Source organism: Balaenoptera acutorostrata, chromosome 15 (assembly GCF_949987535.1).
Source record: "Balaenoptera acutorostrata chromosome 15, mBalAcu1.1, whole genome shotgun sequence".
Lineage (NCBI taxonomy): Eukaryota > Metazoa > Chordata > Mammalia > Artiodactyla > Balaenopteridae > Balaenoptera > Balaenoptera acutorostrata.
In genome coordinates, this window is record NC_080078.1 from 9,065,832 (window position 1) to 9,088,811 (window position 22,980).

Consider the following 22,980-nt stretch of genomic DNA (forward strand, 5'->3'; position numbering starts at 1 on the left):
GTCCTCTAACTTTTTTCTTCCTTTTTGGCTATTCTGGGCTCTTTGAATTTCCATATGACTTTTAGTCAGATTGTCAATTTCTGCAAAAAAGCCACCTGGTATTCTGCTAGGGAATGCATTGAATCTGTAAATCAACTTGAGGAATGTTGTCATCTTAACAATAGTAAGTCTTCCAACCCATGAACATGGAATGTTTTTTCATTTATTTAGGTCTTTTCAAATCTCTTTCAACAATGTTTTGTAAAATAAAAAATAAAAACCAAAAAAAGAAAAAAAAACAAAAAACAATGTTTTGTAGCTTTCAGTACACAATTCTTTCACCTCCTTGGTTAAATGTATTCCTGGTTATTATATTCTTTTTGGTGCTACTGTAAATAGAATTGTTTTCTTAATTTCATTTTCAGTTTGTTCACTCCTGGTGTGTAGAAATACTACTTTTTAAATATTGTTATGGTATCGCGAACTCATCTACCAGCTCTAATTGTGTGTGTGTGTGTCTGTGTCTGTGTTATTTAGGGTTTTCTATATATAATATCATGTAATCCACAAATAGAGATAGTTTTATTTCTTCCTTTCCAATCTGGCTGCCTTTTATTTCTTCTTCTTGCCTAATTGCCCTGGCTAGAACCTCCAGTAAAATGTTGAATAGAAGTGATGAGAGTAGACATCCTTGGTTGTTCCTGATCTTAGGGGGAACGCATTCAGTCTTTCACTACTAAGTATGTTGTTGGCTGTGGGTTATTTGTAGATGCCCTTTATCAGGTTGAGGAACTATCTGCCTAGGTTTTGAGTGTTTTTTCATGAAGGGGTGTTGAATTTTGTCAAATGCTTTTCCTGCATTTATGAGATGATCATAAGTTTTTGCCCTTTATTGTATTGATATGGTGTATTATATTGATTGGTTTTTTAATGTTAAACCAACTTTGTCTTCTTGGGATAAATCCTGCTTGGTCATCGTGTATAATAATTTTTCTATGCCGCTAGATTCAGTTTGCTAGCATTTTGTTGAGAATTTCTGTGTCATATTTATGAGATATTGGTATGTCGTTTTCTTTTCTTGTGATATTTTTGTCTGGTTTTGGTATCAGGATGATACTGGCCTCATAGAATGAGTTGGGAAGTGTTTCGTCCTCTTCTATTTTTTGGAAGAATTTGTGAAGAACTGGTGTTAATTCTTCTTTAAATATTTGGTGGAATTCACCAGTGAAGCCATCTGGGGCTGGGCTTTTCTTTGTGGGTGGTTTTTGATTACTAATTCAATCTCTTTACTTGTTATAAATCTATTCAGAGTTTCAAATTATTCTTGAGTCAATTTTGATCATTTGTGTCCTTCTAGGAATTTGTCAATTCCATTTAAGTTATCTATTTTGTTGGCATATAGTTATGCATATTATTCCTTTTTGACCCTTTTTATTTCTGTAAGGTGGGTAGTAATGTACCCTTTTTCATTCCCAGTTTGCTCATCCTTTTTCCTTGGTAAGTCTAGCTAAAAGTGTGTCAATTTTGTTGATCTTTTTAAAGAACTAACTTTTGGTTTCGTTGATTTTTTTCTATTGTTTTCCTATTCTCTTTTTCATTAATTTCTGCTCTATTCATTATTATTTTCTTTCTCTACCTGTTTTGGGTTTAATTTGCTCTTCTTTTTCTAGTTTCTTAAGGTTGAAGTTTAGGTTATTGATTTGAGATCAATATCTTTTTTTAAGTGTAGGCCTGTACAGATATCAATTTCCTTATAAGCACTGCTTTAGCTGCAACCCATAAGTTTTACTATAGTGTATCTTATTTCCATTCATCTCAGAATATTTTCTAATTTTCCTTGTGACTTCTTCTCTGACCCATTGGTTTTTTCCCTTATTTTCGTAATGTGTATCGAATCTGCAGTGAGAACATCTCTTTTGTTCTTTATACATCTAGCTAGGATTTTTATCAATTTTGTTAATCTTTCAAACAAGCAACTTTGGGCTTTGTTAATTTACTCTACATTTGTTCTCCATTTCATTGATTTTTGCTCTTATCTTTATTATTTCCTTCCTTTTGCTTACTTTGTATTAATTTTTGTACTCTTTTTCTAGCTTCTAAAGATAAAAATTTGGGTCGCTGATTTTAGACCTTTCTCTCTCTCTCTAATATAAGCATTAAAAACTATAAATTTCCCTCTAATCACTTTTTTACCTGCATCCCACAACTTTTGATATGTTGTATTTTTTTTTTAATTATTATTTATTTATTTATTTATTTAATTTTTGACTGTGTTGGGTCTTCGTTTCTGTGCGAGGGCTTTCTCTAGTTGTGGCAAGCGGGGGCCACTCTTCATCGCGGTACGCGGGCCTCTCACTATCGCGGCCTCTCTTGTTGCGGAGCACAGGCTCCAGACGCGCAGGCTCAGTAGTTGTGGCTCACAGGCCCAGTTGCTCCGTGGCATGTGGGATCTTCCCAGGCCAGGGCTCGAACCCGTGTCCCCCGCATTGGCAGGCAGATTCTCAACCACTGCGCCACCAGGGAAGCCCGATATGTTGTATTTTCATTATTATCCAGTTCAAAATCTTTTCTAATTTCCCCTGTAATTCCTTCTTTGATCCACGGATTATTAAGAAATGTGATGTTTAATTTCCAAATATATTTTTGTAGATATGTTATTGTTACTGGTTTTAATTTATTCCATTTTGGTCAGAGGACATTTTCTTTAGTATTTCAGTTTTTTGAAATGTACTGAGCAATTGGCTAGGCATATTGTGTATCTCAATGGCCATATTATGTGCATTTGGGAAAAAATGTATTCTGCCTTTGTTGAATGTAGTGTTCTACAAACGTCAGTTAGGTCAAGGTTATTCAGATCTTCTATGCGCTAACTGATTTTTAATCTACTTGTTCTATCAATTACTGAGAGAACTGTGTTATAATCTCCAACTATAATTGTGGATTTGTCTTTTTCTCCCTTTAATTCTGGCAATTTTTCTTCATGTACCTTTAAGCTCTATTATTAGGTACATACATATTTATAATTGTTATGTTTTCCTGATTAATTATTATGAAATGTCCCTCCTTATATTTATATGTCTTTTCCCATCTATTTATTTTCAGCCTATCTATCTGTGTATTTATATTTAAAACACATCTTTTGTAGACAGCATGTAGTGGAGTCTTGCTCTTTTATCCAGTCTGGCAATCTCTGCCTTTTAATTGGAGTATTTAGTCCTGTGCAGAAAAGAGTTAACATAGTAGGCTTATCCTTAGACCTAGCCTTAGGAAGACCTGGTTGCAAGTTTGGCCTGTGGTTGGCATCTGGGAACTTGGCCCTTGGAGTGTTCCCAGTCAACAGTTAGCAGATAAGGATGATTCACTCTGTCCAGAACATTTGTACAAACAATATGGTTTATGCTGAACACCTGCCTTCCTTCTGGGATTCTGGAATTTTCGTACGTACTAGGCAGAGTGTGCCTACCTGGCCAGACCACGATAAAAATTTGGGCACTGAGTCTCTAATGGGCTTCCCTGGGCAGGAACACACACACGTTGCTGCATTTCCATGGATGGAGGAAGAGTGTGCTCTATGTGATCCTTCATGAGAGGCAGAGAGCATAAGGAAGCCTGCATATGGATTCCTCTAGATCCACCTGAGTCTTTTTTCCTTATAATACAGCTGTACATTCTTAATACATCAATGCAGTAAATCTTAGGCATGACTACACTATATGATGAGTCCTGAGTCCTTCTAGTGAATCTCTAAATGAAGAGATGGTCTTGGGGACCCTGATATGAATCCATTTACATTTAATGTAATCATCAGTATAACTGGGTTTAGGGCTACTATTTTATTTGGCTTCTGTTTGTCTTATCCTTTAGTTTGTTTTATTTTGCTTTTGTCTTATGTTCCTCTGTTCCTACTTTCCTGCCTCCGTTTGGGTTAATAGCATATTTATTCTAGAATTTCTTTTTAATTTATCTATTAGCTCTTTTGCTATATCTCTTTACATTACCTTTTTAGTGGTTACTCTAAGGAACACAACATACATCCTTAACTTTTCAGGCTATTTACAGCTAATATTGTATCTTCTGATATACACTCTAAGAACTTTGCAACCATCTAGGTTCATTTCTTCTCATTCTTCATGCTATAATTATCATATATATTATACCTACATATGTAATAAACCTCACAATAAAATGTTTTAAATCTTTGTCATAACCAGTTATATATATTTTAAGTAAATTAAAAGAAAAAATATTGCCTTTAATATTTACCCACATATTTACTATTTCTGATGTTCTTCATTCCTTCCTAAAGATCCAGGTCTGTGGTCCAACGAAACAGAACTCATCAGCCTTCATATCTGAATAAGAGTTCCCATCTCACACCCACTAACTCAGCTAAGTTTTTTACAATGCTTTTGGGCTGGCACACAGGGTGGAGATCACTATGCCCATCTTACAGGTAGGAAAACTGAGACTCTGGAAGAGTTAGTGACTTGCCTGCTCAGCTGCTAAGTAGCAGAGCTGGAATCAGAATCTAGGTCTATCAACTCTAGATCCAGTGTCTTCCCATGTTTCTCAAAGATTGCAAAATAGTTAGAACTCCTCATGTTGTATAGACAGCTTCTCCTTTTGGGGTCATCATATTCCGGGAGACTCTGTCCATCAGGAGATCATTCCTTGTAAGGAGCCATTCTTGAGGGTCCTTGGTAGCAGAAACCAGGGAAAAGATGAGCAAAGTGGTCTTTCTCATGTGCCCTGTCTTCCTGCTGAGGTTATAAGCTTCCTGAGGATGGAGAGGGTTCACAGGCACAGTGGTTGGTGTTGAGACTCTTCCCATCTCCTCTCTCAGTGCCATCGTCTGTCTTGGTGCTCCCACCTCTCCCAGGAACTCCTTTATTTTATTTTATTTTATTTATTTATTTTTTATTTTTTTATTTTTTTTGAATTTTATTTTTTTAATTTTTTATACAGCAGGTTCTTATTAGTTATCTATTTTATACATATTAGTGTATATATGTCAATCCCAATCTCCCAGTTCATCCCACCACCACCCCACCCCCTGCCAATTTCCCCACTTGGTGTCCAGGAGCTCCTTTAGAACCCCATCTCCCCTAGACTCCCAAAACTTACTGGATAGCTAACTACCCAACTTACCAAGGACTTTCTCTGTAGCCTGAGCCACTGAGTCTTTGAGTTGGAGCTGCTTCCCAGGGGTCTTGGGTGGATGAGGCATCACCACCATTCCACCACTCATTTCTACCCAATGCTTTGCAATTTGCCAAGTGCTCTTGTAACGACCTCTCATTCAAGCCTCCTACTGCTTCCAGGAGGTAGGGCAAGCAAGAATATCCCAGAAGCATAAGATTCCCGATTATTCCAACCGACCCCATGAGATTTGGGGTCAAGTAAATGGGAAGAGTGTGTCTGACTCCAGACCCAGAACTTCAATATCCTCGGGCAGCCCAGGGAAAGAGCTGGGCCTCTGTGGATCCAGCCTCATGTTTTTCTGTCTTAGGGAAGAAATCCAGCTGGGCTAGTCCTTCAAGAAGAATGCCCCTTTCACTTCTCCTTTTAGTGAGGTCCTCAGCCATGAGCTTTCGTCGATCAGCAGAATCTGATCCTTCCTTAGCTTCCAAGCAGGAGCTATTTCTACAAGGAGAAGGATGGGACCTGGCCTCAGGGAAGACAGGAAAACCTGGTGGTTAGGGCTTCCTGTCCCCAAGCCCGGGGACTCCTTGCCTTCTTAGGGTGTGACCTCCTCAGCTGTGGCCCATCAGGACCTTTGTGTATGTGCTCAGACGCCTTCCCTCCTCCTGCACCCACCTGCTTTCGGTGAGCCTCTGGCTAGTAAATATATTCCAACCTCCCTCTCAGCACCACTATTTCCCCTCCTTGCATCTCCCAGAACTTAAGGACCATGAGCCCCCTAAGTCCTCATCCTGGGTCCCACCCAGTGGTACACCAAAGCCAGCGCATACCGACCTGGGACAGCATCTCTTCCCAACTCCACGTTCAGTGACACCAGGTTGAAAGCTTGGAATCAGCAACTTTAGGAGTATTTACATCATAGGAATCAGCAAACATTGCAAATCAGAGCTTTCCGCTCACGGCCAGTTGTTAAACATTTACCAGCACATCACTGGCCCCACCTTATTTGTCTGTCAACCAAGACCTGCCAAGTTATTTGCTCATAATCACTGGTATTGGTATCAGCCACTTCCATGTGGAGTTCTTGAGTCCCCTTTCCCAGCAGGTCATCCTGGCCCCAGGGGGCAGAGCCAGCCAGGTGGTGGCAATGGAAGCCAGGCCAGCATGCCCTGAATTGACAAGGACAGGGAGATATGGGCAGAGCACGGATAGTTTCTGCTACAGACACACACATACACACACACTCACTCCTGGTTTACTTTAACACTTGTGGGTTTGTTTCAATGCATATTGGAAAAAATACAGCCAGTACACTAAATCTGTGATTTCATGGATATTTTTATTTTTTCGTTTTTGTTTTTTTGGGGGTTTTTGGCCATGCCACATGGCTTGCAGGATCTTAGTTCCCTGACCAGGGATGGAACCTGGGCCCCTAGCAGTGAGAGCACCAAGTCCTAACCACTGGACCACCAGGGAATCCCCTCATGGATATTTTTGGATGAAGTCAATTTCAATTAAGTGTATAATAGATTGGGTGGTGGGCAGAAGTGGTAAAAATTATGGAGATGATGGAATGAACAAAGTTTAGCTGTTGGTGATGGGGTCCTAGTGAAGAATTTTAGGCAGGGGAGCGAGCAGGGCTAGTTTGCATTTTAGGAGGAGCTTTCTTGCATTTATGTGCAGAACAGATTGGAGGGAGGCAAGTGGGGGCAGAGGAATGGGGTTGAGAAGGAACAGATGAGTCTGGGAGTTAAACAGGTACAATCAACAAAATTAGAGACATTATCAGATATGGGGAGGGGACAATGGTGACTTCCCTGGACATTAAGGAATAATATGTGAGTTGCTTTGGGGGCAGGACAATTGAGGTGCAGTGTGTTATCTCTGCCCCCAAACTCCCAACCTCACCTCCTCCCATCACCTTCTGGAACTCAACCGATCTGCCGCTCACCAGGCTTCCCATTGGCTTGGAATGTCCTTGACCCCTTGTCCTGTGGAGCTCCTGCTGCCTTCCTTTTTTTTTTTTTTAATAATTTTTATTGGAGTATAGTTGATTTACAATGTTGTGTTCATTTCTGCTGTACAGCAAAGTGAATCAGTTATAAATATACATATGTCCACTCTTTTTTTAGATTCTATTCCCATATAGGTCATTACAGAGTTTTGAGTAGAGTTCCCTGTGCTATACAGTAGGTTCTTATTAGTTATCTATTTTATATATAGTAGTGTGTATATGCCAACCCAATCTCCCAGTTTATCCCTCCCCTCCCCTTTTCCCCTTGATAGCTGTAAGTTTGTTTTCTACCTCTGTGAGTCTATTTCTGTTTTGTAAATAGGTTCCTTTGTACCATTTTTTTAGATTCCACATAGAAGCGATATCATATGATATTTGTCTTTCTCTGTCTGACTTACTTCACTCAGTATGACAGTCTCTAGGTCCATCCATGTCATTGCAAATGGCATTATTTCATTCTTTTTTATGGCTGAGTAATATTCCATTGTATATATGTACCACCCCTTCTTTATCCACTCCTATGTCAATGGATATTTAGGTTGCTTCCATGTCGTGGCTATTGTAAATAGTGCTGCAGTGAACATTGGGCTACATGTATCTTTTCAAATCATGGTTTTCTCCAGATATATGCCCAGGAGTAGGCTGCCTTCTTTTCTGAAGCTTCCCCATTTCCCGCAGAACCGTGTCTTCCTTTGCACTCCCAGATCCCTTTGTACCTTTGTGCCTGCAGGTGCTTGGCACTAGCAATGATTTCCCCTTGTTAGTATTTATTACAGGCCGGGCACCCTGCCAGGAACATTATGTACAGCACGTGGTTCACTCTTTTCTCATAATACCCCTGGGAAGCAAAGGGTTTCATCCCTACTTCACAGATTAAAAAACTGAGGCTGACAGGGCCAGTATCTGAACCCAGGCCTAATTGTCTCTAAAGCTCATGCCCTTAATCTCTCTGCTATGTATGCCTTATCATGCTATAGTGTAATTATTCATTTATGTATGTGTCTTTCCATTGGACTTAGAGTTCTAATGGCATCGAGTCCGAAATCAGTCCTTCCCTGGATCCCAGAACCCCAGAACTGAATGGGACTTCCTCATCTGAAGCTTGAATTTCCTACTCGGAGGTCTGCCAAGAGGTGCTTGCATGGTCCCCTTGTTGGGGATCTCACTATCATCCAAGGTGGGCAGATCTGTCTCTGAATGGCTCTGCCCACTACCAATGTCTTTCTTCTTTGAGCTTTATCTCTTGACCCCTGCTTCTGTTCCCCTGGGGCCTCCAACATCTAGGAGGTAGCAACAACACTGAGACATACAAGGGGATCTTCTAGTTCCCTTTGGTTTACAGCTGTCCCAGTTCACCAGGCAGAGGGGACCAGCTGCTTAGCAGTACCACTATCTGTGCTCCTGTTTTTAAGTTGAGCTCTGGCCTCCAATAATATAAGCATGGTGTATGGTAAAAACCATATATAGTGAATGCATAAATTCATGCTGCAAGTAAAACTTACATTATTTGAATTTTATTATTTGAATATTATTTATTATTATATTATTATTATTATTATATTATTTGAATATTATTATGAGATTTTTATATTGTTGATTTTTGAGTTAATTTCACGCACTGAGCCGCTGACATAAACATACCTTTAGTTTTTATTACTTGGTCAAGAGTCTTTTTTACTAGTATGTTTATATACATCATCAATAAGCAGGTCTACAATTAGAGTTTTGATTCATTACCTAATCATATTTTCTAACCCTGCTTCAGTCTGAAACAAGCATACTACATTTTGGTGTTGTGTGTCTGTTAAAAGACTCATTGCAATGTATTTTATTAAATTTTACTAAAGGTGAGGGTTGTTTTCTCCTCTCTTCTTTTGAGGAAATAAAAACCACTCTTGGGGAGAAATTAAAAAGTTAACATCACTAACTAGGAAACACTTCTTACTCCATCCTACATCCCTGTTAACACTCCATTCACCGGCCCTGAATACCATTACCGCGTGGTATTTTTATCTCCACCAGCCTTGGACATAGACCTTTATTTTTACTCATTTGCCTTGATGCTTGCTGATTGACACCTTCATCTCTATCAACTATTTATTTGCCTTTGAGATTACATCATATTCACTTTCTGAGTCTGTATTTTTTTTATAGCCCAATAAAATAAACGGGTTTCATGGAAAAAAAAAAAAAAAGTTGAGCTCTGGGAAGCCCTCCTCTCAAGAGACCAAAAGGCAAGTTGCTTCATAGCTGTCACCTGTCTCCCCCTTGCCCTGTGCAGGGCCACATCTCTTCCAGGCCTGGGCTTAGGGTGTTTGGGGAGAAGTCCACCCTGACAATGGGCTCGCACACTCCCCCGACGGGATGGCCTCTCACCCTGCGCACTCACCTGCCTGATGCCACGAAGCCAACTTCTCAAAAGTCCTCATGAACTTTGGGCTCCTGAGTTTCCAAGCCAAGCAGAAATGAAATGTATGGGAGGCTCCCCGCCCTGCCCGGAAGGCCCCTCCTCCCCTCCTACTCTCCCACACTTGATAAGAGAGGTGAAACATTTCTAGATTTGGTGCTGCGACTGACAATTTGTCACCTCCAGGTAAGTGGCTCTCAGGACCACCCCCTGTTCCTGTCCTCTGGGACTGCATGTGTGTTGGCTGGCGAGGGGGAAGGGTACCATGGGTAGCAGTGACACCCCCAGCCCGCTCTCCTGAATCCCCTGAGCTCCCCACCCCAGCGCCCATCCATCCTCCTGGCTCCTTCCTGCATCTCCCTCACTTTAAACCCCAGACACTCTGTCTGTCTTCAGCCACCTTCATTTAAGAGGCTGGGGCAGGAATCCAGGAGGGAGCTGATGGAGCCTGGACAGAGGTGGTGGCAGTTAGGGTCGACAGGAAGGGATGGGTTTGAGAGGTACTGAGGAAGGGGACTCAGTGTTGGACTCAGCACCTCGCAACACAGCGGCCCGCCTTGCACCGTGGTTCTTCACCGGAAGATGTAGGACCAGCCCTGCTGCATCTTGGTTTTAGGGCCTGAGTAAGTCATTTCACCTCTCTGGGCCTCAGTTTCCTCACCTATGAAATAGGAATAATAAGAGGATCAGGTAAGAGCTCAGAAGAGCCAAGTGGGGCTTTAAGGGAAAAGCTAGAGGGATGCTGGTCTGGTCTGGTGGTGATTCGTCAAGTCGTAGAAGGCAGGCCTGGAATGGAGTCCTTCACTGAGGCTCAAGAACCCCCATCACCCTGGGAGGTGAGCTTTCACACCCCTTTCTTCCAGCAAATTGTCTGAGGTTCAGAGAAGTTAAACATCTGGCCTGGGGCCCCCAGCAGGGGCAGGGCTGGCACCCAGGATGGGCTGCCTCTCGGGCTGTACTCTTGGTGCTCCTCTGTCACGGTCTGGGGCTGGGCTGGGTGGGGGCACTGGGGTCTGTGCAATCTCTGTGGGCCTCCACTTGCCGTCTGCAAAGTGTCAGGAGAGGTGAGACTCCCTAAGAGCCTTCCTGCTCGAATAGTCTGTTGGATGTCCAGACTTCTCGCTACCGCCCTGCCTGCCACGTACTAGAAGGCTCTCCTAGAACCCCCAGTACTCTGAACCCGACCACCCCACATGGTTTTCACTCAGACCTGCTTCTGCTGGTGAATTCTCCTCCAGGAACGGCCCCACACACACACATGCACCCCGATCTGAAACCTGAGTGTTACCCTAGTCACCTCCTTCTCCCTCCTCAACCAACATGACAGCAAACCCTGACGAGTTGACTTTGCGAATAATTTTCACATCTTTCCCCTTCTTTCCACTGTCACTGGCTCCTCGTAACCCTCCTGGATCCCAGCCACGCCTCCACAACTATCTCTCCACTCTGGTTAACCAAAACCAGAGTGATTTCTGTGAAACTCCATACCTAACCAAGTCACCCCCTCCTCCTTGACCCCATACCTGTGGCCTCCAGGGCCTGGAACACCTCTCTCTCTAGCACGTCTCCACTCCTCCCCACCCCCGCCCAGTCCCCTTGGTCAGCCTTACTCAGCCCTGGAGACACCTCTCCCAGGAAGTCTTCTCTGACCTCTTCTGCTCTAAAGTGTGGCCCTCTGCCCCTCCATTCGGGCACCTACCACTTGTACCATAATTGCCTTTGTCTCTCACGGGTTAGTGTGAGTTCCCCAAGGGCATCAGCTGTGTATATTTCCCCCCTGGGATGCCGGGATGAGCAGGGCACCTGGCATACAGCAGTGTTCAATGAGTGGATAGATGGGTGGGTGGATGGCTACACGGATGACTAGTTTGGTTAAGTTTTATTAGCGGGTTTACGTGAGGGATTTGTTATCCCTACCGAGAAACACCTTTGCATTTTAACAAAGGGCGAGTTATTTAAGAGGGCAATTGTCAATTATCTGTATCAGACTAGCAGGGCCAGGAGACAGATTTTTTTTAACCTCTTAAAACACATCCACTTCATCTACCCCAGGAAGGATCTTGAAACAGCTGTCTGTCACCCAGACCCCAGATCCCAAGAAAAGGGCAAGACCAATATTGTTGGTCCTATCTTCCAAGTCATTTCCCTTCTTCCTTAAAGGCCATTCAAGAGCCAGCAGAGGGATTTCCCTGGTGGCCCAGCGGTTGAGGCTTCGCACTTCCACCGCAGGGGGCATGGGTTCCATCCCTGGGGGAAGACTAAGACCCTGCATGCCATGTGGTGTGGCCCTGAAAAGAAAAAGAGCCAGCAGAGCCAAACTGCCTTGATATTCAATTTTAGGGGCCCAAGAAAGACCTCAATGACCCCATATATTTGCTCCTCTGCTGTCTAATGCCTGAAATGGGCTTAATTCCTCTAGTTTAAGGCTCTGATTGCTGTTAGATGGTGAGGACTTGCAGGGGCACCATGCTTTGAAGTTTACTAAAAGCTCTCATATCCATAACTTCCTTGGAGTCTCATGATCATGTCACCCACACCCCCTGCCCATTACATAGATGAGGAAATTGAAGCTTGGGAGAAGGGAGTGACTTGCTCAAGTTTATACAGCTAGTTTTTAGCGGTCTGGGTATAGAACATTCCAGTATACCATAGCTGATTCTCTCCTTGATCCCCAATCCAGTTCCAAACCTTCCTAGGAAGACTCACATGGTTTTTAAGAAATTTGTCCCCCAGGTTTCTTCACTATTGAGTCACTGATTTTTTCTTTGTAATTAACATGTGATTTGTGGGGAGATACTTTGAGACTATGTAAATATCCCATCTCTCGTCACCCATTTACCCACTAATTTTAGCATCCATGGATGATTTTCTAACTCCATCATTTCTTCTATATTTATTAGTTGGCATCCTACTGTAGTGTAAAGCTTTCTCTTCTCTCCCTAGTTTGCTAGGGCTGCCATAACGAAGCACCATGAACTGAGGGGATTAACAACAGAAATTTATTTGCTCCCAGTCAGTTCTGGACACTAAAAGTCTGGGATCAAGGTGTCAGCAGGGTTGGTTCTTCCTTGAGGGCTCTGAGGGAAGGATCTCTTCCGGGCCTCTCTCTTTGGTTTGTAAATGACCATCTTCTCCCTGTATCTTCACATCATATTCCCTCTGTGTGTCTACCTCTGTGTCCAATTTTCCTTTTTTTGTAAGGACACCAGTTATACTGGATTAGGGCCCACCTTAATGACCTCATTTTAACTTGATTATCTCTGTGAAGACCCTATCTTCAAATAAGGTCACATTCTGAGGTACTGGGGGTTAGGACCCCAACATTCATTTTTGTGGGGAGACAAAACTCAACCTCAAACTTACTTTGTTTGTTCATTGATTGATTGATTCTTATTTTATTCAATACATCACTATCAACTATTACTGGTCCAACTGTCTCAGATTTGGCCAGTGTGAGCTCCTGAGAGCTGGCTCCTATGTCCTCTTGACATATCCCCATGATTCTTTGAGCAACTTCTTACTTTCTGGCACCAAAAAGATATTCCAGGTTCTACTTTCTTTGACCCAGGACCAGAATCATTTATTTCTCCAAGGAGAAATATCTTTGCTAGGTATGCTCATCGCTATTGGTGTATCAGTGTTTCTAAAAGATGATATATACACGGATACCTCTGCTTTCAATTCAGCATCCTTGGGTTCACGCACTCCTTCCCCCTTTGCATATTTTCAATGTCCCTCTCCAAGAAGCAGAAACCTGGCTTCAATGGCCCTCATTTGCAGAGGCCTAGAATACAAGAAGCCTCTTATTTTAAGCTGTTATCAGTCACTTAGGTGTAGAGAGAATGTGTGCCTTTTATTGCCCGTCTATAGAGTAGGTTTTGATATAAGAACGGAGGGAGGGATTAAGGAGGCACTGGGGTCTGAGGACGGTCACAGGAGGAAAAAGAGAGAGAGAAGGGGGCCCTCAAGCCTCAACTGTCCAAGGACTTGGCATGGGACCCACTGAAGGAAGCTTCCTTGTCTGCCTGCTTGCAAGGAAGTGTGACCAAGGTAAGGGAGGACCGGGGGAAAACCCACTGCTCCCTGCCTGCCTGCACCCTCTCGGTTTCCAGTCTAATATATCAGACTGTTTGATGAAAGTCAGGCCACATGAGGGAGGCAGACGAGGTCTCTGAAACTGGGCGCAGCTTTAATAAAGCCATTAATAAAGGCCCCACCATCTGAACAAACATTTTGAATGTTTCCACAGCATCTTCTCTTTCTTTCTTTTTTTGTCCAATTTTTAATTGAGATAAAATCCACATCACATAAAATTCATCATTTTAACCCCTCTAAAGTGTGCCTGTGAGTGGTATACTCACAATTTGTACAACGCTCACTGCTATCGAATTCTAGAATATTTTCATCACCCTCAAAAGAAACCCTGTATCTCCCTACTTTCTACTCCTCCCAGGCCCCTGGCAACCAGAAATCTACTTTAAGTCTCCATGGATTTGTCTATTCTGAACATTTCTTATGAATGGAGTCTATTCTGAACATTTCTTATGAATGGAATCATACAATGTCTGGCCTGTTGTGTCTGTCATTTAACATAATGTATATATCGGTACTTCATTCCTTTTTATGGTTGAATAAAATTCCACTGTATATTGCATTGTACCTTCGTTTATCCATTTATCAATTGATGGACATTAGGTTGTTTCCACTTTTTGGCTACTATGAATAATGCTGCTATGAACCTTCATGTGCAAGTTTCTGTGTAAATATTTTCAGTTTTCTAGGGTATATACTTTAGAGTGAAATTATTGGGTCATATTGTAACTCTATGTTTAACTTTTTGAGGAACTGCCAAACCTTTCCATAGTGGTTATACCATCTTATATTCCCATGAATAATATATGAGAGTTCCCATTTCCTTGCCAACACTTTTTATTTTCTGTTGTTGTTTTTTTTTTCATAGTCATCCTTGTGGGTGTGAAGTGATATCTCATTGTGGTTTTGACTTGCTTTTCCCTATTGACTAAGCAATCCACAGTTGAGCATCTTTTCATGTGCTTATGGGCCACTTGTATATCTTCTTCAGAGAAATGTCTAGTTAAATTCTTTGCTTATTTTTAAATTGGGTTATTTGTCTTTGTATTGTGGACTTGTTTATATATTCTGGATACTAGAATTATCAGGTGATTTCCAAAGATTTTCTCCCATTATGTGGGTTGGCTTTTCACTTTCTTGATAGTGTGCTTTGATTCACAAAAGTTTTTAATTTTAAAGAAGTCCAACTTATCTATTTTTCCTTTGCTTGCTTGTGCTTTTGATATCACATCAAAGAAACTGTTACTTAATCCAAGGTCATGAAGATTTACACCTGTTTTCTTCTAAGAGTTTTATAGTTTTATCTCTCATTTAGATTTTTGCTCCATATTGAATTAATTTTTGTATGTGGTATGAAGTAGGGTTTGACTTTATTTATCTGCATGTGGATACCCGGTTGTCCCAGCACCAACTGTTGAAAAGACTGTTCTTTCCCATCGAATGGACTTGGCACCCTTGTCAAAAATCAACTGACTATAAATGTAGGGGTTTCTTTCCGGACTCGCAGCTCTGTTCTGTTGATCTGTATGTCTATTCTCATGCCAGTATCAAACTGCCTTGATTACTTTAGGGTGCAGTAAGTTTTGAAATCCAGAAGTGTTAGCCCTCCAACTTTGTCTTTCTTTTTCTAGATTGTTTTGGCTGTTCTGAGCTCCTTGCATTTCCACATGAATTTTAGGATCATCTTGTCCATTTTCCTCCTCTTTCTTAGCCTTTTTCGGCCTCACTTTCCCCATATTTCTAACACCCTTGTTTTCAGGTTTCAGCTGCAAACAAGGTGCAGTCAGGAACTGTGACCAGGAACAAGTTACTTCACCTCCGTGCAACAAAATGCATAATATCTAGTCCACAGGGTCATTAGTGTAAAGATTAGATTAGATGCCATGATATAGTAAAGGTCACGGAAGAGCCTGTGGATTGCTTAGTCAGTTCACCAGCTTGTAAACAAGTTGTAACAAAAACAACAAAACAAGAAGGACCACTTTTTGTTTGCTGAAATATAGTAACAGGTATACGCTTTACTGAACTACCTCTTTAATAAATAAGCCAATATTTTTTTTCCTTTTTTTAAAAAAAATTATTTATTTATTTATTTTTGGCTGAGTTGGGTCTTTGTTGCTGTGCGCGGGCTTTCTCTAGTTGTGGCGAATGGGGGCTACTCTTCATTGCGGTGCGCGGGCTTCTCATTGCCGTGGATTCTCTTGTTGCGGAGCACGGGCTCTAGGTGCGCGGGCTTCAGTAGTTGCGGTGCGTGGGCCCAGTAGTTGTGGCTTGCGGGCTCTAGAGCACAGGCTCAGTAGTTGTGGCACACGGCCTTTGTTGCTCCGCGGCATGTGGGATCTTCCCGGACCAGGGCTCGAACCCTTGTTCCCTGCATTGGCAGGCAGATTCTTAACCACTGCGCCACCAGGGAAGTCCCTAAGCCAATATTTTTGTAAAATTTTTAATGCTTCCAGGTCGATGAAGAGTTTATAAAAGGCTGCTTACAAAAGGCATTTTATATGTCATCTCCTGACAGATTATAGGATACAATTATCACCATTTTGTACATTACATATTAGCTCCCAACATAAGAATGGCCTTTCCATGAAGGAATGGGCTTTTTGAGTTGTGTTCACTCCTGGATCCCTTGTCTCTGTCATTTAGTAGATACTCAATGAATACTTTTTGGGAAAAAAAGGAAAAACAATGACCATCTTTTTGTGGGCACTTGACCTATCCAGATGGGGAGCCAAACACTTGACATGAATCATCTCATTGAATCCTCATAATAACCCATGAGGCAGATATTGTCATTATGTCCCATTTTACATATGGGGTGTGGACACTAAGCCATGGAGGAGTCAAGTAACATTGGTCCCACAGCTGAGCTAAGATTTCAATCCTGCAGGTGACTCTCAAATCCTCTGAGCCATGGCTACCGGCCAGTCTCCTCTGGTTTAGGGAGGGGCTTAAAAAGGTGGCTTCTGGGCTGACTTCCATGACGTGGGTCTTAGGGAACGAGCAGGTGCTTCTTACCCACAACCCGGAATGCACCAGGGGGCACCCCAGATTCTGCATCGCCCTCTCCTCCAGGCTCTTCAGGTAGATCTAATATATGAAGCGGAGTCAAATTAAGCTCTCTGGACCCCTGCTCCAACCCCTGACTGTCCCTCCCCTGGGCAGCTACATAACCTCCAGTCAGCCTCTCTGCCCCCAGCCCCTTCCTACCATACCTGTCACGTCATGAGACCACAGATCTGACCTTGTTAACCCGACACCTCAAACCAGGTGGCCGCACTGCGCACAGGATCAAGGCTGAGCTCTACTGGTGAGAGGCACCACACGAACCTTGAACTCAGAACTCAGTTCAAACGCCAGCTCTCCCCTTTCCTGACCTCTGAGCCTCAGTTTCCTTGCGTATAAAGTGGGGAAAATTAACGGAGGACAAGGGCTCCAAAGTACTTAGCAACTTCACAGGCAAACCAGGCTCTGCTCCATTGGCCATCCCTCCTGCCGCATCCACCCCACCCTAAGGTCGCAACCCTTGTCTGTGGTCTACTTTTGCACCATTTAGGGCCATCAAGGCCCATTCTCCCTTGTTGGGACATGTCTTCAGGTATGGAAGGCATTTCTTGTCCAAGCTAACAGCTCACTTCTTGCAATTGTTTCTTATTAGGATGTGTCTTGGAAGCCCCTTGTCCCCTTGGCTACTGTCCATTGATTGGTCCAGCTTCCCACAGCTTTGAGTTCTGTGCTACATCACTGCTCACGGTGGGGACCTTGGCCATCCCCTCAGACAGGACCTTGGCCAGTCTTCCCAGACTTCAGATATTCTTGGATATCTGATCAGATATATTGTCACTATTTTTGTCTTATCTGCATACCATTTGTTCTGTGATTTGCTTTATTTAATTTTTTTGTCAACTCGTATTTTTTCTATCACTATCATAAATATAAAACCCCTCATCACAGAGGGAGGCCATAACAAGGCATATTTAAATTAAAATGAAAAATGCCCATTCTGGTATCACCCATGGTGGTGTGACTGCCACATTTGGAGAAACGCAGATCTGGCCAACACCCCCTTTCTCAGACGGACAAAGCACGACTGGGAGAGGGGCAGGGTCTGAGCTGGAGCTGAGGGGTTCTGGGTGTTTCACAGCACCCCCTTTCTTCTCCACTCTCCTCTCCCCCTCCATTCCCCAAGTCTTTGCCTGCATCTGCTGTCTTGCACTCCTGTCCCTCATTCTCTTTCTCCCCCTCCTCCCCATCCTCCCTCCTCTTCCTCCCCTTCCCCTCCCCTCTCCCCCTCTCCCTCCCCCTCCTTCTCCTTCTCCTCCTCCTTCTCTATCTAAATGTTAGCTCTCTTACCATATGATCCTGCAATCCCACTCCTGTGCGTATATCTGGAGAAAAACATGGTCCAAAAGGATACATGCACCCCAATGTTCATTGCAGCACTGTCTACACTAGTTATCCCGTTTTATTCTTTCCTGGAACCTCCTACTTCTCCCACCCTTACTTTGAATAACTGCTCGGGCTGTTGGAATCCCCCCTTCCAGCGGGAACGTGCAGTTCCCATTTTGGGAGTCGGTATAAGTAGCTCTGTGGTGGTGTCTACTCACCTTTTGTAGATTTCAGTTTTTCCTTTTGTAAAATGGGTTGGTAGTCCCTGCCTTACTTTCCTATACAGAGCAGCGAGACTGGGTGTTTTTTGAAAAAGCGTCTTGGGGGGCTTCCCTGGTGGCACAGTGGTTAAGAATCCGCCTGCCAATGCAGGGGACACGGGTTCAAGCCCTGGTCCGGGAAGATCCCACATGCCTCTGAGCAACTAAGCCCGTGCGCCACAACTACTGAGCCTGTGCTCTAGAGCCTGTGCTCTGCAGCATGAGAAGCCACCCCAACGAGAAGCATGCGCACCGCGACGAAGAGTAGCCCCCGCTCACCGCAACTAGAGAAAGCCCATGCGCAGCAACGAAGACACAACGCAGCCAAAAATAAATAAATAAAAGAAATAAACTTAAAAAGAAATGCCTTTAAAAAAAAAAAAAAGCGTCTTGGGAAAGCACCTAAATAGTGTTACTAATTGGGGCGAGGCACCCAACCCCAAACCATCCCACCCGATGACCTTCTGCCATCCCAATGAATTGCAACATATGGTCAATGCGCAACATATGGTCAGTGCGTGAAGGCTTCCCACCCTGCTCGGCCCAGTCCTCACCCTTCTCCTGCGTGCTGCCTCTGTCTCTTCCATCTCCAGCCACCCCTCCCAGCGCCCCCTGTTATAAAACCCAGACAGAGAGCAGGCTATCCCCTCTGAATTGTTGAGGAGCAAAGATTAGAAGCGGCTTCCTAAAATGGACTCAGTGAGAAACCCTTGCATATGTAAAGGGTTCTCATTGAATGCTCCCCATCCTCTGCCAGGTGCGGGTGGTTCCTGCTGGCTGGGGAGGGGAATGTGCAAAACTAGTGAGGAGCTGAGTGGGGTCCTCAGCGTATTTCACTCCATAAATAAGGACTGTGAGATCAGGCACTGCTGGCCTCCCCAGCTTCAGTCTTGTCCCCATCAGAGGACGTGCTGCATGGCTCCTCTGTGTACACACTGACCCCAGTCATGCTGGGCAGACACCACATGGGAGTCCCTGATCCAGAGGAGAGTGACTCGGAGTCGGTCCGTTATATATTCATTCTACAAACACTGGCCATGGGACAGGTGATCTGCACGGGACTTGGTGGGCGTGGAAATGAGACATTGATCTCAAGGTGTTCGTGGTCAAGCGGGAGATGTAGACACAGAGCCAGCCATCATTGGCCAGGTGATGTGGGCCACTGCGCTGCCACACAGGTGTGCTCCTGGGAGGCCACAGCAGGGAGGCTGGAGAAAAGCAAGTATTTCCATGACAGGTGAGATGGAGAGGACGTGAAGCGTTTGGGAATGGAAGCAGCAGTGACAAGAGTCTCTAAACATGGGGTTCCAGGCTGGGAGCCTGGAATGGGGGTGGGGTGGGGTGGGTGTCATGTCCCAGTCTGTCTGACAACTGAGCCGAGTATTGTGGCTTATTGATTCTGCACACTTGATCTCACATCTGCCTCCGCGCTAGAGGCCTGGCACATGGCACAGGCCTAATAAGAGTTGGTGAATGAATGAATGAATGAATGGAAGGAGAGAGGATAACTTTACTCATTTTCAGATGAAGAAACTGAGGCTCAGTGGAGTGAGTGACTAACCCAGGGTCCCACAGGAAATAAGCAGCAGAGCCAGGATCTCCATCAGCCTTCTGACTATGCATCCAATGCGTTTGCACTTTGCCCTGGCAGGGCAATGCCCTCCTCCCCCAGCCCTTTCTTAGAGTACAAGATAACCCCTGACTCAGCTAGCAACCACTTCCTTTTCGCGGATCTCAGAGGCTTCTAAGACTTTGAAGGAGGGGAGGGGAAGGCTCCCCCGGGAGGCTATATAAGCACATGTTTCCTCCTAGCTGCCCTGGTAAAGGCCAGAGCGTAGTTTGAGTGCTGAGTCTGAGTGCTCCGCAGGGAACCACGCCCCTTGTCCCAGCCCCGCTCCTCCTGCCCCCAGCTTTGAGCTCTGAGCTGCCTCCTCTGCTCTCCAGGACATGGCAGGCCCCATGACCATGGCAACCAGCCTCCTGCTCATGGCCCTGTGCACCTACTGCATTGTCCCGGCAGGTAAGATCTCTGACCCCACCCTGGGTCTCTCACGCAGGACAGCCGTCCCAAGGGCACGGCTGGAACGGCACAGCAGAGGATGGAGGCCCGAGCAGCCTGGGTCTGGAGGGGACTGCTGAGAAGGGGGCAGCCCAGTGGCTGGACGGGAGGTGTTTAGTGCAGGGGCCGGGCTCCACGTTGAAGCCCAGAGTCTAGGGCAGGCTGGCAAAGAACTTGGCTCTTCTCTCTCCTGTCTTTTAGGCTCCATGACCATCCCCTCTTCCTGCTGCATATCCTTCATTTCCAAGAAGATTCCTGAGAGACGAGTGATAAGCTACCAGCTGTCCAACAGTAGTGTCTGCCCCAAGGCAGGAGTGATGTAAGTAACTACTACTCCTCGGCCACCTGGCAGGAGTGGGGCAGGGAGACATGAGCCTTCAGGATCACTGAGGGCCCTGCTCTGTGATCCTGGGGAGGTCACCTCACCTCTCTGAGCCTCAGCTTCCTCATCCATAAGATTAGGAAGAGGATTCAGAGTCAATAATCATGTATTGAGCACCAAATATATACGAGGCAGCATTCGGGGCATATAACAGTCCCTTGTCTAACCCTCTCAGCCCTTCTATGAGCTAGGATTGATTATCCTCATTTTACAGGAGGCAATTAAGGCTCAGAAAGGGGACCTATTCAAGGGCACTTAGGACTCCAAATAACTTCAGAGTTACAAGACAGCAAATGTGAGCTCACTGTGTAAACAGTGGCATGCCGTAGAAATGTGATCTTTTCTTAACCCAGAAGGTAGTATTTATAATGCATAATCATTTACTTGTAGTGAATTGTTTAAAGTTGTTAACACTTGTTTAAATTTTTTTACACTATAGCATTTATGCAATGGTTTACAGAATTCATGGAATTATTTTTATCAGTATGGAAATTAATTAAAACTTTGAATCTTAATTTTGTCTGCATCTTTGAGAAAAAAAATTAATTATTAACTGTAATTTTCCCCACTGGCTCCAGACCCAGCTCCACAGCCTGGCATCCACCGCTCAGAGCTGGCTTGGAAAAGGGCATCCCACTGCCCCCTCCCAGCTCTGGCATCCTTATCGGCCACGCTTCCTTGCACACCGTGTGAACTGGAGGCCTTTTTTCTTCGGGGTTTTCAATGCATCTTCTCTCATCCCCGTGGGTAGACATTGTGTCTCTCTCTTCAGACCCAGTGTTATCTAAAGGCAGGGCTGGGCCTCCCCCATATGATAAGGAGGTGACTGAACATGAACATGAGGTGATTGAAACAAAGGGATGCAGACGCACAGAGAGGAGACATCGTGTCAGGAACCTGCCAGGAGGCTGGGACAGCAGCGTGTCCTCTGGGCTTCCACACGACCTCCTCAGAAAGTGAAGGGATCCAAACCCCCTGCCAGACCTCACGTGTGCCCTGTCACTCTTCCCACAGCTTCACCACCAGGAAGGGCCAGAGGTTCTGTGGCAACCCCAAGTTGCTGTGGGTCCAGAGGTACATGAAGAACTTGGATGCCAAGCAGACGAAAGCCTCCAGTAGGACCAGCGTGATGGGTGCCAAAGTCACTGTCCAGAGGCACCCTGCCATCAGCACCTTCATCTAACCCCTGCCCAGCCCTCAGCCCTGAGCTTGGGCCTGGGTCTCGCCTCCTAACAGGCTGCTTGGGGCCTGGTGAGCCAGCGGCGGTAGGCAAAGGGTTAATGGTCCTGTTTCTTAGCATCATTCTCAGGGGATGTGTCTAGTCTATTAAAAAACTCAAGGCAGGGGAGGCCTGCTCCTGGGGGCTGAATGAGGGATCCAAGCATCCCGGGCCTCTTGCCTTTCTTGAGCTGGGGGAGAAGGTCCCAGAAGGAGGGCAATGGTGGCCCTTTGTCCTCACCCTGAGCTGGAGCTGGCATTTCTCTGTCTTCCGGGTTTCATCAGAGCCCAAGTGCATGAGTCCTATCCTGCAGACAGATTCTGCTTGTACCTTAGCCTGCAGCCGTCTTCTATGGGCCCTCTGGTCTTGCGGTGGGGCCTACGGGCTGTCTGTCTGTCTGTCTGGGGATGGGTGAGCTCTCCACACCCATAGCTCTCCGTTACAGTGGGGATGCTCCAGGCCTGTCCCACTCGCAGCCTCGCAGGAGAATAAAAACCCAACAAAAGCATAGGGCTCTTTGCTGCGTTCACTGCCAGATCCTGGCCCTCCTTGCACACCTCTCGTGGGATACAACTAATAAAGTTTCTCAGGAACTCATTAGTTTTTGTAATGAAATGGACCTGGAGGACCTGGATGAGGGGCCAGCCTGGGGAGTTGAATTCCTTTGTGAAGATGGGTTTGAGGAGATGTTTTGCTTCATGGTACAGCGTGTTCCATGCTACTTTGGGGACAAAGACCATCTCTGCCTTTAAGACTGGTCTTTCCCCACATTTTGGTGAGGGGAGGATGGAGTGGGAGCTGAGGGGTGAGAGGATCCCAACTTTTTTTTTTTTTTCTATACTATGTGATGTGTATGTCGAGTGTAGATGGACACACTTGCTGTTCTCAAATAAAAATCTAAGTAAAATGTGACTTCTCCTTCGAAGGTGGTCGTGTCTTGCCTGTTCTCATCTCCCTTGGGCGGCGGGGTTGGGGTGTCAACAGTGGAGTGCGTGCCCCAGAAATCACCCTGAGTTGCCCATCCGAGGCTGGGAGGG

The 22,980-nt window shown here is 44.8% G+C and overlaps 1 protein-coding gene across 1 annotated transcript; it reads left to right on the plus strand.

Moving 5' to 3' along the window:
• Positions 1 to 20,111: 20,111 nt before the first annotated feature.
• Positions 20,112 to 22,855, plus strand: CCL24 (C-C motif chemokine ligand 24). Its single transcript, XM_007186559.2, has 3 exons — positions 20,112 to 20,303; positions 20,544 to 20,661; positions 21,739 to 22,855. The coding sequence occupies exons 1-3, from the start codon at positions 20,231 to 20,233 to the stop codon at positions 21,905 to 21,907; spliced, it is 360 nt and encodes a 119-aa protein (XP_007186621.1). The 5' UTR covers positions 20,112 to 20,230; the 3' UTR covers positions 21,908 to 22,855.
• Positions 22,856 to 22,980: the final 125 nt, after the last annotated feature.